Raw genomic sequence first — 14,872 nt, forward strand, 5'->3', positions numbered from 1 at the left:
GATAATACTGATTTTTTTAACATGAATTAAAAAAATGATAAAAAAATGAAAATAAGTTAACCCGGGAGCAGTCGCCCTCACTTCTGTCATGTAAGCAGTTGCGCGATGAGAAAAAATCTAATACGAATTTAAAACAAATTTTCATTTTATAATATTTTTATTTACTTGTTATGTTAATAATATCTATTTCTAACAATTTTACAGCTAATTGGTTCTCACCAAAGCCATACTTTCCACAAAAAAAAATAAAAAAAAATTCCAACGCATTACTACAATCGTCTCGAGGCACTTACGAGTGGAAAGTTATGCTGCAAAATTTATCAAGTTATCACGGAGAAGAATAAAATGTTTGATTTTTTCTAACGGCGCGACTGCTCCTGGGGATAATATTTCATTTCCTTTCAGAGGCGACCATCCTCTTACATACGTTTCACCCTTTTGGCATCTTCAGAGAAGCCTGTGGTCTGCTCTGAATCGTAACCAGAATGTCACCAGAATCTTGGTTCCAACATAGAAGTTTTAGATTTCTTAGGTTTTAGAAGTCTTAGATTCGGATCTAAGACTTCTCATTGTTTTCGATATATGTCGCTACAGCATCTACCAGCAAATTATTTCATATAATTTTGCTTAGTAACACGGTTGGTTTTTGTTACGATTCAGAGTAGACCACCGGCCTTTCTGAAGATCCCAAAAGGGTGAAATGTACGTAATAAGATGGTGGTTGCCTCTGAAACGGAATGAAATATTAACTGTCGTTAATGTTCTTGTTAGTTTTACTCCTATCCGAGTACAAGGAATCAAGATTCGATGGAATTTTAGCATCTCTTCCACAGTTAAAAGAAATAAGATTTACAAAAAATAAGCAAGTCACTACCACAGATAACGAACAACTAGTTTTATCCCAGATATTAAGCTTACTGCAAAGTATGCAAGAACAATCTCAAAGTCAGAACAGAAGATGTTTTAATTGTGAAAGAATGGGACATTTGCAAAATAATTGCAGAAATAAATTCCAGGCGACGAAAGAAGAATCAAATAATGAGATTAGGAGGTCGCCTAGTTCGACATCCAGAAGCCTGTCACAAAGTTCCACTAGAAATGATGATAGATGGTCACTAAGAAACAGATTTCCTACAGCTGACCATAGAAAGAAAGAAAGTACACTGGAATCTGAAGTTACTCATTTGAAGGAGCAATTAGCGATTAGTAAAAATGAAATAGAAAGGTTAAGAGAACATATGTCAATATTGCAAGAAGAGTGTAAGGTAATTCGAACCAATACATAACTACACAGTCCAATCTGGAAAACAAATGCCAGAAACTAATGAAAGAGAAAAATGTGTTAAATAAACAATTACAAGAATTCCAAAATGCATAGAACAAGAAGTCGTGGTAAAATGGCACAATATCTTTCCGGAGAGCCTTTTGAACGACTTGCAGTGGATATTCTCGGTCCACTTCCAACGACAGAGAGAGGTAACAAGTACTTAATGGTTGCAATGGATTATTTTTCAAAATGGCCTGAAATTGCACCCCTTCCTAATCAAGAAGCGACTACTGTAGCAGAAGCATTCATATCACAAGTCGTATCAAGACATGGAGTTCCTTTAGAGTTGCATTCTGATCAGGGACGAAATTTTGAATCAGAATTATGGCAAGAATTAATGAAAATCTTGGGTATTAAGAAAACTCGAACTACGCCTCTCCACCCGCAATCAGACGGAATGATCGAAAGACATAATAGAACTATTTGTCAATACCTCTCAATGTTTATTGCTGATAATCAACAAGATTGGGATACCCTAAATTTCTTAGGTTTTAGAAGTCTTAGCCCCGTATTCATAGTCGGTACTCAAGCCGAACTTGAGGTCGTACTCAGCCAAGTCGACCTTACGGCAGCGTCGTGCTCAAGTTTTCGTTCTGTTTCATAAACGATACTTCGGATTTTCTCGGGTAAGGTTGTGCTCAAGCAATGAAATCTAGGGAATTTTAGTAAATTTGACATAGGACACCAAATAAAATGCAGATTCTGTCAATTATCTTTGCAATATTTTTATTTACATAATTTGTTTTTTGAAAATAAATGCTTAAGTTAAATAAAATTTATTATATGGGTGGGAAGATAACATTTTTATTTTTTCTAATTCAATAATGAGCTATTATTTCAGAGGTTATTGGTAATCGGTATAAATATCCGGAATCTCATAGTTTTCATTATTATTTGTGTTTGTGATAAATTATTGCATTGTAAATTTGGATCTTTAAAACAATGGTTTTATGTAGGTACCTACATGTAAATAATGTTCTGTTTATACTTATGTTAATATAAATATACCTATGTATCTATTTTTATTTTGGAGTTAATGTAGGTATTCAAGATAAATGTATGATATTGAAAACATGAAACTGTTTTAAATTCTAAATGTCAATGCTATTTGTGGATATTGATATTACCCCACTAAAAATGACAAAATAGTGTGATATTACTTTATTTCTGATGGGGAGTAATGGGTACTAATCAAATATTCAAAGAACATAGAGAAAACACTAGGAGATACCCTTTATTTCTCACTGAAAGGAAGGAAAAACTTGGGTGCTTCATAGTATGTACCTACCGTTTTATTAGGTTTGTTCTAGTATCAGTTTCAAACGATTTGAAACCATCAGCGAATAGTGGACCAGCGCGAGTAGAGGGATAGCACTGGTGACTGTATTATGTTTTCTCAATGACCAACTGTTTGTTGACGGTTTCCGACTAGTTTGACTGTTTGCTAGAACAAACCTATTAATGGTGTCAGCTTTCTTCTGTTTATATACCTCATCAGACTTAAAACTACAAAACAAAGAACTAACGAACAAACCATGACATTGGAACTTAATATAAAATGCAGTTTACAATTTCCGTGGGAATAAGTCACAATTTAAGATTGAAATTAAATTTATTTGATGTTTAAATTTTTAAAGACAAATCACATGCTATGATTTTTCTGACGGATATTCTTAAGTTAAATTTGATTTTATGTAATCGAATGAACTATCTTTGCGAATATGGAAATATGTTGCTCAGGATAGAGACCGATGGAAGGAGTTGGGAGAGGCCTATGTCCAAACGTGGACGATAGAAGGCTAAGAAGAAGAAGAAGAAAGAACTATCTTTCAATGAAATCGTCCCTTGTCAATATGAATGAGTCAGATAAACTTAAATTATTAGAAGGATTTTGTACCAAGCAACAAAAACAATATTGATATAAAATATTAACAATCTTACCCAAATAACAGCACAAAAGTGTATATATTTGTGAATATTACCCCATTATAACAAAATACTGTGATATTACTTTATTCTTGGTGGGGAGTAATGGGTACTAATGAAATATTATTCAAAGTACGTACATAGAGAAAACACTGGGAGATCTCCTTTATTTCTTACTGAGCAAATAAAACTCTGGTGCCTAAATCCACTAAAAATTTCTTACAATACTTTTCTTTTCTAGATGTTTACTTTCATTTCATCTTTCTTATTTATTGTCCAATTGTCACAATCATACGAAGCCACTGGTCAAATGCCTGTTTCATATACCTACATATTTGAATTATAGCTGCCCTACATACATTTTTGACTTCAATCTTATACCATTGTTCTGCTTCCTTTTCTTCTTATTGTGCTGTCTTCTAACGAAGGTTGGCAATCACTTCTTTAAACGGTTCTCTATTTTTTGCAATATGAAATATCTGTTCAACGCTAAGGTTAGTTCAATCACTGATATTCCTCAGCCATGCTTCCTTTTAGAAGTATGTTTTATATTTCTTCTTCCTTCTTCTACATTTATCAATTATTGTCACTCCCAAACACTTAAATTAAAATGCCAAATACTGGCATTTTCAATTCTGCACCTCGGTGGTAAACTACACTATGTCGACATGGTGTTATTTTAAACAAGTTCCTTTAATCCATTTATTTTATTAGTTGGATTATACAAATTGGTAATGTATTATCATTAAAATATGGTCATATTGACTTTCAACAAATTATGGGATATATCAGATCTTTATTAACATCCTAAGTGCTCTAAACTTTGTTGCAAACACAGTTGCTCGAAATGACAGTGTAGTTTACCTCAGAGGTCCAGAATTGTGTATCCCTTTGTTCCTGTTTTTAGTGTGACAAATTTATTCTATTTTATCTCTCCACACATTTCAATATAATATTTTGTTCTGGTTTCGTTTATAGACATGCATTTTCTTGCTTCACCTTTCAAGTTCCTAACCAACTTCAGTTTTTTCTTATTAAGGCAACAATGTCATCTGCATAAAAAATAGTATATTGCTGTTTACATGCATAATTAACTTTATAATTGGTAAGGAAAGGTTTGTCAAATAAACACTTATTTAAAAGGAGGGAAACTCATACTCATTTATTTTAAAATAAAATATAAAAATACATATTGAGGAATAAAATAAAAAGAATGTATCTAACATAATACAAGGATTCAATAATATATTCTCAGAATAAATAAACAAATTCCAGTTGAATGTAGAACAAGAGAAAGACACAAAATTACTTTCCAGTTTGGCTAATGCACTTGGATCAAATATTAAGATGTCATAACTTGATAACTGCGTTCTTGAAAAACAATATACATAATCTCCCTTCGAGAACCTGTACATTAGGAAAATGGGCAACCTCATAAAAACTGGTTATATTTCTCTACATACAAGTAGCATACAATCTTTGTTGTTAAGTTAATGCTCTGTGAAATTAAATATTAAAACTCCATTGGATTTTAGATATAATTTTATCACGAATTTGTATACTTTCCGGGCGATTTTCTTCTTCAACACAATCAATAAACTCTAAAAATTCTTCAACTTCTTCATACATTTTTTATTGTAATTAGAAAAACGAAAAAATATGGATTGGAAGTCGAACTGAATTGGAAAAAATTAATATTCAATCAAGATTCAAATAGTCTGGGCTGATAATCGGAGAATAGGCCATTTTTGGGAAAAGTTATTTACCAGCAATTTTATTGCTGGAATCGAATTATAAAATCCTATATATTAATAATATAGGTATGCAAAGTCCTCAGATAGTGTGCTACTTTTTTATAAACAAAATGGCGCCCGAAAATCGTGTTTTTTTCAATTATTGCTCTATAACTCACTCAAATAAACTTACTCGCTTACAACACACTCAAATAAAAATTCACCGTGATTAAATTCTGCATAGAGACGTGTTTTTCCCGATCTGCTCCGACAAAAATTTTCCTCGGAAAATGCGGGTTTTCCCAACAAAATCTTTAATTTTCAAATAAAGTTTTAGATAAGTAATTATTTACCAATAATTAAATAATTTGGTGACTTAAAAGCCTTCTTGGTTTAGATTATAGTTCCAGAAGCTGGTGAAAATTAAACGAATATTTTAGCAACAATTCAATTGTTAATTATTAATTTACGGTCGCAATAATAACCAAAATAATTATGATACACTGATCAAACTTTGAAATCTTATAAAGATGAGATGCCTATTTAACATTTTGTCGACAAAATATAAATTTTTTATTTTTTTGCATAATCTTTAAATGTTTAAAAAAAATAGTTATAAACAAATTAACGTTTCTCAGAAAGTTTTTATTATATTATAATTTTAAAAAATAGCTAAAATGCGCATTTCAAATATCTTGAAAATGAATGCTTTAAAACTTTTTTTCAACCATTTGCAAAAAAGTTATGAAACAGCAAAGTAAACATACGATTACTACGGTGTTAATAATTTTTTTTAATTCTTTCAAAGCGTAGAAGTGAGTTTAAAGTACAAGCTAATTATTTATAAAACAATATCGATTATCAGCTTAATGGTTATATTTTAATTAAAGATTATAAATATATTTTTTTGTAATTTACACGCGCGAAAGTAGAATAATACAGTACCGTAGCTACCCGCCCACATACACAACTCGCGCGAGTTTAAGCGTGTCAGTCGCTTCGAGTGAACATTTTATCTCCGGCTCTGTATCAAGCCTACTTTCGCGCTAAAAATTACAAAAAAAAGTATTTTTAATCTTTGATTAAAATATAACCATTGCACTAATTTTTGACATTCTTTGTGAGTAATTAGATTGTACCATAGACTCACTTTTAAGCTTTGAAACAATTAAAACAAATTATAAACAATGGAGATATCGTATATTTATTTTGCTGTTTCCTAACTTTTTTGCAAATGGTTGGAAAATTTTTTTAAAGCATTCATTTTCAAGACCTATGAAATACGCATTTTAAGTATTTTTTAAAATTAGAATATAATAAACAATTTCTAAGAAATGTTAATTTGTTTATAACAATTTTTTTCAAAAACATTTAAAGATTATGCAAAAAAATGAAAAATTTATATTTTGTCGACAAAATATTAAATAGGCATCACACCTTTATAATCTTTCTAAGTTTGATCAATGTCTCATGATTATTTTGGTTGTTATTGCGACTGTAAATTGTTAATTAACAATTGAATTGTTGCTAAAATATTCGTTTCATTTTAACCGGCTTCTGAATTTATAATCTATACCAAGAAAGCTTTTATTTCACCAAGCTATATAATTATTGATAAATAATTACTGGCCCAAACAATTTATTTGAAAATTCGAGATTTTGTTGGGAAAACCCACGTTTTCCGAGGAAAATTTTCGTCGGAGCAAATCGGGAAAAACATGCCTCTATGTAGAATTAAATTGGGGTGAATTTTTATTTGAGTATTTTTGGTGTAAAGTTAAAATCTTCGGAGTTATAGAGCAATAATTGAAAAAAATACGATTTGTTGGCGCCATTTTGTTTATAAATAAAGTAGCACACTATCTGTGGACTTTGCATACCTATATGAATTATATATAGGATCTTATAATTCGATTAAAGAAATAAAATTGCTGGTAAATAACCTTTCTTTGTACTTTACTAATTAGACCAACGTATTATAACTATTTTTTTTTCTCAAAATTTAAAGATTATGCAAAAAAAAGAAAAATTTATATTTTGTCGATAAAATATTAAACAAGCATCTCATCTTTATAATCTTTATAAGTTTGATCAATGTATCATGATTATTTTGGTTATTATTGCGATCGTGAATTGTTAATTAACAATTGAATTGTTGCTAAAATATTCGTTTAATTTTCACCAGCTTCTGGAATTACAATCTATACCAAGAAATCTTTGATGTCACTAAGTTATTTAATTATTGATTAATAATTACTTACCTAAAACTTTATTTGAAAATTATAGTTGTTGTTGAAAATTTTCGTCGGAGCAAATCGTGAAAAACATCGTTGGCGCCATTTTGTTTATAAAAAAAGTAGCACACTATCTGCGGACTTTGCATACCTATATTATTAATATATAGGATCTTATAATTCGATTCCAGCAATAAAATTGCTGGTAAATAACTTTTCCATGAATTTTGCTAATTAGCCCAGAGTAAAACATAAACAAACAAAGTTAGGTTAGAAACGCAGACTTAAGGTAGGTCTATCGACGACTTGAGACTCAGCTGTCATTAGTGTCATTTTTTGGCTCTTCAAGACCGCATTTCACTTTGAGAACGGTTTATGAAACACAAATTTGTTCAAGGTCGACCTTGAGCATCGACGCTGACTTGAGTACCGACTATGAATACGGGCCTTAGATTCGGATCTAAGACTTCTCATTGTTTTAAATAGTTGTCGCTACAGCATCTACCAGCAAATTATTTCATATAATTTTGCTTAGTAACACGGTTGGTTTTTGTTACGATTCAGAGTAGACAACAGGCCTTTCTGAAGATCCCAAAAGGGTGAAATGTACGTAAGAAGATGGTGGTTGCCTCTGAAACGGAATGAAATATTAACTATCTTTCATTTTTACAGTTTTACTCCTATCTGAGTACAAGGAATCACGATTCGATGGAATTTTACCTAGATGAATTGATGGATTGTGGAATGCAATCTTATATTCCCCCTAGTCTGCTTTATTCATCGTTCGTTTGCCTTAAAAATTTTTAGAAGGTACGAATTCAGGTTGTCACCGGAATCTTGGTTCCAAAGATAGGTTCCATTGTTTTAAAAAAAGATAGGTTATCTTCCGTATAACTTTTTAAATTGTATAAAATTTCTTTTATGTTGTTTCATTTCAGGGCCAACATTTGGCAAGGAGAGTTTCCTCATACTAATACTGCTGAAGATGGTTTTGTATTTACCAGCCCCGTGGATTCGTTTCCTGCAAACAAATATGGGCTTTATAATATGGCTGGAAATGTTTGGGAATGGACACAGGATAATTGGAAAAATGACCCTGTAGGTATTATCTAAAATATGTGTCACATATTCTTACGGCATTATTATCTCAAAAGTTAGCACGCATGTTAATGATTATTTCCTTATATGCAGCAACTCTCATTTAAAAGTTATTTCCCATAATCATCAGTACAATGATGATTATTACGATTACAATCTGATCATAAATTCAGGGCCGCATTTAGGTCAATTGACGCCCTAGGCAATTCTCCAGTAGCCGCCTTTCAAACATGTACCATTTTTGCGAAAAAAAAAACATTACAAGCATACTTTTTGATTTAAATAAGAATACTCTAAAAATGGATTTAGTAAACTACGATGTTTATATACATGTAACAGAAAAAATTGTTAATCCAGTTCGATCACATCAGAGATTTCTTTCTTGATTTTTCATGTCGTCATAATTAATGGCCTTTGTTACGTCATTTTCTATGGACAAAATTGACAAATTGTTAATACGTTCTTGCGTCATACTTGATCGGTAATTATTTTTAATTTTTGACATTTTCGAAAATGAACTTTCAACGGACACGTTGGCAACTGGGATGCACAAATAAATGCGCAAAGCAATGTCAAAATTAGGATATTTCAATCCACTCTTCTTTAAATATTTAGATATGTCAATTGGTGTCAAATACCCAAGTAGGTGGAGGCCAATAAACTGAAGAAGAAGAAGTGATTTTATTGTGGTATCCAAATGACCCTTTAAGTGAATGCATTCATGCATGAATGATATATCTAGGTCGTCTTTATTTTGTATTAGATATTCAGCATCTTTAATAATTTATTCATTGTTTAATTTTGGCAAATGTGTTATAACACGAAAACGTTGATAAATAAGTCGGCAAGATTATAGACGTCCATTCAGGTCTCTTATCAGAGAGTCGATTATAATACAGAATGTGTGGATTTTCATCTTATCACTAGCTGAAAAGTTCGTCATCGGCCCCCTCGTCAAATTTAATTTTTATTTTTCTGTTTCTTATTTCTTTATATGTATGTTTTATTTCAGCACAATTTTTTGGCTTCTATTCATAAATGGCAAAATTATTTCTGATTGAGGTAAAGTAATTTGAAAGAGCTTCATACTCTTTAACGACAGAACCCAGATCCATTGCAGGACTCTGGACATACTTATTGGATAGGTTGACTCTTTGACATCAAAAATAAACTTATATCTACAATAGTACTTCCAAGTTTCAGTATAAATCAAACCAAATCACTTTAGTTTCTGCCTAATGTGCAAAATACATTTACATTGGTCATTTATGATAATTTAATGAGCAATTTTAAATTTATCCTAAATTACTACTCTTCCTTAAAACTAAGAGCTTACTTTATAGGGTCCCTTCTTTAAACTAACAAGGTAGTGCACTATTCTAACATGCACACACTCAAGCATGTTATATGCTCTGCTTTTCATTCAAGGCTTTATCCTCTTCAATCTTCTAGTTTGCCCAGTAGGATCGAGGAGCTGAATTGCACCAATATTCTCGTGACTATGAAGTCGTTGCATCTGACTTCCTGTCATGTTCTTGATGATTATATCCACAGCATCCATTTCCAGGTCCTTATGGATGTCACTGTTTGTCACATACCAAGGAACATCCACAATGTTTCTTAGTATTTTGTTCTGGAATCTTTGTATTATTGTTATATGACTTAGTCTATGGATGCCCACTTTGTGGTCTAGTACACCCCCATACGACCTAATAATAAGGATTTGGGAAGAAGAAAGAATGCCCGAAGAATGGAAAACTGGATGGATATTTCAGATTCTTAAAAAAGGGGACACCACAAAATAACAAGGGTAACAACTATAGAGGAGTAACACTGTTAAACAGCTGCTACAAAATATTGACATCATTAATCAGACAAAAACTCTCAAAATACATTGAAACTAAAATAGGAGACTACCAGCACGGATTTAGAGAGGGAAGGTCAACAATAGACGCAGTTCACATAATCACACAGTCAATTGAGAAATGTTACGAACATGATATCGACTTAAACATCCTTTTCATAGACTTCAAGCAAGCCTTTGACAGCTTAACAAGACCCGACCTAATAAAAGACATGAAAACCCTAGATATACCAATGAAACTTATAAAGCTTACGAAAATGACAATGAAAGGATCGACTGCAGCAATAATTACAGATAACGGAATCACCAAAAATATAGAAATAGCAAGTGGAGTACGACAAGGCGACTCTCTATCAACGTCACTATTTAATATCGCTATAGAAGGAACAATAAGAGCTACAGAAATGAAAGGTACGATTATAACATCGACGTCGCAACTTGTGGCGTATGCTGACGACATAGCATTAATTAGCAGAAACCTAAACAGTTTAAAGGAAGAATTTACGAAGTTATGCAAAGAAGCATCCAAAAGGGGTTTAGAAATAAATCAGAACAAAACAAAATACCTAACATGCTCAAGAAAAAACCCAGTTAATGTGATAAGCTTAAATATTGGTGAATATGAATTTGAAAAGGTAGAACATTTTAAATATCTTGGAGTCTCAGTTAATCGAACTAATGATAGAAGTATCGAAATTAATGAAAGAATCCAGGCAGGAAACAGAACCTACTGGAAATACAGTAACTTCCTCAAAGATAAGAAGCTTACTCAGAATACAATACTGAAAATTTACAAAGCAGCAATTAGACCAGTAATCACATATGGGGCTGAAGTAATGTGTCTGACACAGAAAGAGGAAGAAAGATTGAGTATCCTAGAAAGGAAAATAATTCGGAGGATAGCAGGACCACTAAACTTAGGTAATAATGAATTTAGAAAACTCATGAACCACGAAGTAAGAGAACTTCTGAAAGGAGAAGACATCGTCAGATTTATCAAAGCACAGAGACTCAGATGGATGGGACATATAGAAAGGAGGAATCCAGAAGCCGTTATCAAGAAAATTTCCAAATGGAGACCTGTATCAGGCAGACCACGAGGAAAACCCAAAAATAGATGGGAGAACCAGATAGTAGAGGACCTTAAGAAGATGGGAGTCAGAGAATGGGTAACCAGAAGCAAAAACAGGAACGAATGGAGGAAAATTGTAGAAGATGCCAAGTCACGCAACCAGTTGTAAAACCAAAATGTTAATGCGGATTGATTCACCGCGACAAACGAATCGGAAGAGCCCAAAGAGGGCGGCAATCACTCCGCTAGGAGTGTAGATGCCATGATGAAGTCGTTGCATCTGACTTCCTGCCATCTTCTTGATGATTATATCCACAGCATCCATTTCCAGGTTCTTATGGATGTCACTGTTTGTCACATACCAAGGAACATCCACAATGTTTCTTAGTATTTTGTTCTGGAATCTTTGTATTATTGTTATATGACTTAGTCTATGGATGCCCACTATGGGGGTCTAGTACACCCCCCATAGTGGGCATCCATAAGTCCATCCATCCAATTTTTGGAAAATTGTTATTTTATACTTACTTGTAACAAATCACACAAACTGATTTTTATTTCATGAGCTAACACAAAAATATTTTTAACAATTTTACAGGATACAAAGGTGAAGAAAGGAGGATCGTATTTATGCCATAAGTCCTATTGTTGGCGGTACAGATGTGCCGCCCGTTCATCTAATACAAAAGATAGTTCTGCCTCGAATTTAGGATTTCGTTGTGCGGCTGACAAAATATAGATCAATTATTACCGTTCGTATCTACTTAAAATTGTATTAAGTGTTTAAAAAAATCACAAAATAGTGCAGAATAGAAGAAAAGACCAGATTATAAATCTTTAATGGTCTTATATTCGGATTTTACATATCGGACAGTTTCGACTATGTATACTGAACCATATGAACAGGCGATAGAACACATACACCACAAGAAGAGGGAGGCGATAGTACAGATTAACAAAGGTCTTCAGCATATCATATGTTGTCGAATATTTCTCTAACTATTGTACATCTGCCTGATCATCTATCAAGGGTTTCTTGAATAGGTTTTGGTTTCTTTTACTACCAATTAATTTCATTTATAGTGGACAGAATCTTCGTCCTATTCTACACTATGTTCAATATTCGTAGCGAAGTTTATATCTTCTTTAAGTGCCATCTCCGCAACGAAGGTAGGCAATCATCATAGCTATTCGGACTTTAGAGACGGCTGCTATGAAAAGTTCATTTATGTACATCCGTACCATTTCCTCAAGTTGCGCAGTCATGATATTCTACGTCTCTCTATGCTTCTCTTTCCTTGAATATTTCCCTGCTTAATCAGTTGGAGCAAATTGTATTTCGCTCTACGTGTTCTATATCCGAGATATTCTGATGTTCTTGTTTTCATTGTATTTAAGATTTCGATTTCTTTATTCATCTTTCTCAGAACCTCTTTGTAACGTGTTCTCTCCATTATATTATGAGAATTCTTCTATTCACCCACAACTCGAATGATTCCAATTTTTTCATTGATGCCGCATTCAAGGTCCAAGCTTCCATTCCATAAAACAAAGGAAGCTTTTATACAAATACCGAATGAATCAGTGTAGTGAAAATCCTAATAATCCGTATGACAATAAAACAATATCAAACCTTTATACGATATACATTTACAAGTGTTGTGACTGAAGTAACATTCCACTTATTTGTAAATAGCGTTATAGCTACTAGTTGAAGAAATGACAAGAAAAGTTTAATCTATTTTAAAAATAGATAATAAGAAACTTCGAAAAAACGTTAACAGTTTCACAAAATCGTCGGATAAACGTTAAAATAATTGAAAAATCGACAGAAAATAATAAATACAACATTTAGTAACATTAGGTGACAAGACCGTTTCTTCAAGTGCCGTTTTTTCGTCACTTGAAACTGATCTTAAATAACCTGGTTGAGTTTGGTTCTCAAGGCTCAAAAGTGTTCTGAAATGGCGTACTATTTACTTTTTTGAGATCATTAAAAGGTTTTTTTAATAATGCCTAACTAAAAAATGTGTAAAGTAGATACGAACTTTGAACAAAATCAAAACTACTAACTACTGGCAGTATACTATTAAGTACTTACAAAAATCCTGCCAAAGAGTCTTCCAGTTGTTTATATATTTTTTAAAGATCTTATTGTATAAATAGTAATATAATTATGTTTAAAGTGCTCGATTTTTTTCATTCTCTGAACCGTGATCTGACGTGACCACATACCTACTTAAAGAATAAACAATTTAAAAAGGGGGTTATAAAATTGATATCTCTTGAAAACCCTTGATATTATAGAAAGACACACGTGTGGGAACAGTTAGAAGCATGATACTATAAATAACAAGATAATATATTGCGCATCTCGAAGAGAAAGGGAGTCGTGACGTAACTGGAGACCCAAGTTCGTAATGGTTTGTAATGTCCGAATGGTCGTCCCCGTTATTTAAATTATTCTGATTCGATTTTTTTGCACAAACTTACTAAAAAAGAGTTCCTTATAACAAATCCACAGGGTGCCGGGAGGTGCCGCGGTCAGAAACTTGTTTAAACCATTTTTTTTAAACAAATTCAAAAAATTAATTCGTTCAATTTTCTTAGATTTTTTGGGTCATTATAAGCAAAAAGGTCTCTCGTGATTTTTCTCTAAAATTTATTTTTGTCACGTTATACGCGACTTAATGTTTGAAAAACGCGAAAATCGCCTTTTTAAGGCTTAATAACTCAGTTAAAAATTATTTCTATGAAAGTTAGAAAGTGACCAAATCAAAGTTTAAAGTCCACCCTACAAGATCCTGAAGAAATGTTTGTCATTATTTTATTACTAAGCTGTTATTTTTAATTATTAACAATGAGCGCTAATTGCATATAGGCGGCCGTCATTAGTGAGTGCGAAAGAGATGCACCATTCCGGCCGTCTAATGGTGCATCTCACTTGCATCACATTGACGGCCGCCTCACTTAGCGCTCATGGTTAACAATAATTTAAAATAACAGCTTAGTAATAAAATAATGACAAAATTTCTTCAGAATCCTGTAGGGGGGGGGGGGCGCTTTCAGCTTTGATTCAGTCACTTTTTGACTTTCATAATAATAATTTTTAACCGAGTTATTGAGCCTTGAGAATGGCCATTTTCGCGTTTCTCAAATTTTAAATCGAGTATTAACAACAGTCAGTTTTAGAGAAAAATTACAAGAGACCTTTTTGGCTCATAATATAAACCCAAAGAATCTAAAAAAATTATACGAAGTGAAACAATTGATTTTTTAAATTTGTTTAAAAAAATTGTTTAAACAATTTTCCGACCGCGGCACTCTGTGTATTTGTTATACGGAACTCTTTTTAAGTGAGTTTGTGCAACAAAATCGAATTGGAATATGTTGCCTAACGGGGGCGACGATACAGCCTGGACTATAAGCTAACAACAAGAATTCCAATTCCGGTCTCCAGTTACGTCATGCGATGCGCGAACTAGGACGTATTTGCGCTACGGGAAGATCCTATATTGTTATTTATAGTATCATGGTTAGAAGTAAGAGAAAATACCCCAAAATGATATGTCTGCAAAATTAAAAATAGGAGTCAATAGCACCAAAAGACTAAAATGG

The 14,872-nt window shown here is 32.6% G+C and overlaps 1 protein-coding gene across 2 annotated transcripts in view; it reads left to right on the plus strand.

The window, feature by feature from the left end:
• Positions 1-14,872, plus strand: part of LOC126887875 (formylglycine-generating enzyme-like) — a 76,874-nt gene that overhangs the window by 8,910 nt on the left and 53,092 nt on the right. The window contains exons 3-4 of one of the 2 annotated variants that reach the window (XM_050655771.1): positions 8,159-8,318; positions 11,853-13,442. In XM_050655771.1, coding sequence (XP_050511728.1) covers positions 8,159-8,318; positions 11,853-11,993 — 301 coding nt within the window. In that variant the 3' untranslated portion in view covers positions 11,994-13,442. Of the gene's footprint in view, positions 1-8,158; positions 8,319-11,852; positions 13,443-14,872 lie in introns of those variants that run through there. The other variant, XM_050655772.1, reaches the window with a different exon arrangement.

The sequence above is a fragment of the Diabrotica virgifera genome, chromosome 7 (genome assembly GCF_917563875.1).
Source record: "Diabrotica virgifera virgifera chromosome 7, PGI_DIABVI_V3a".
NCBI lineage: Eukaryota > Metazoa > Arthropoda > Insecta > Coleoptera > Chrysomelidae > Diabrotica > Diabrotica virgifera.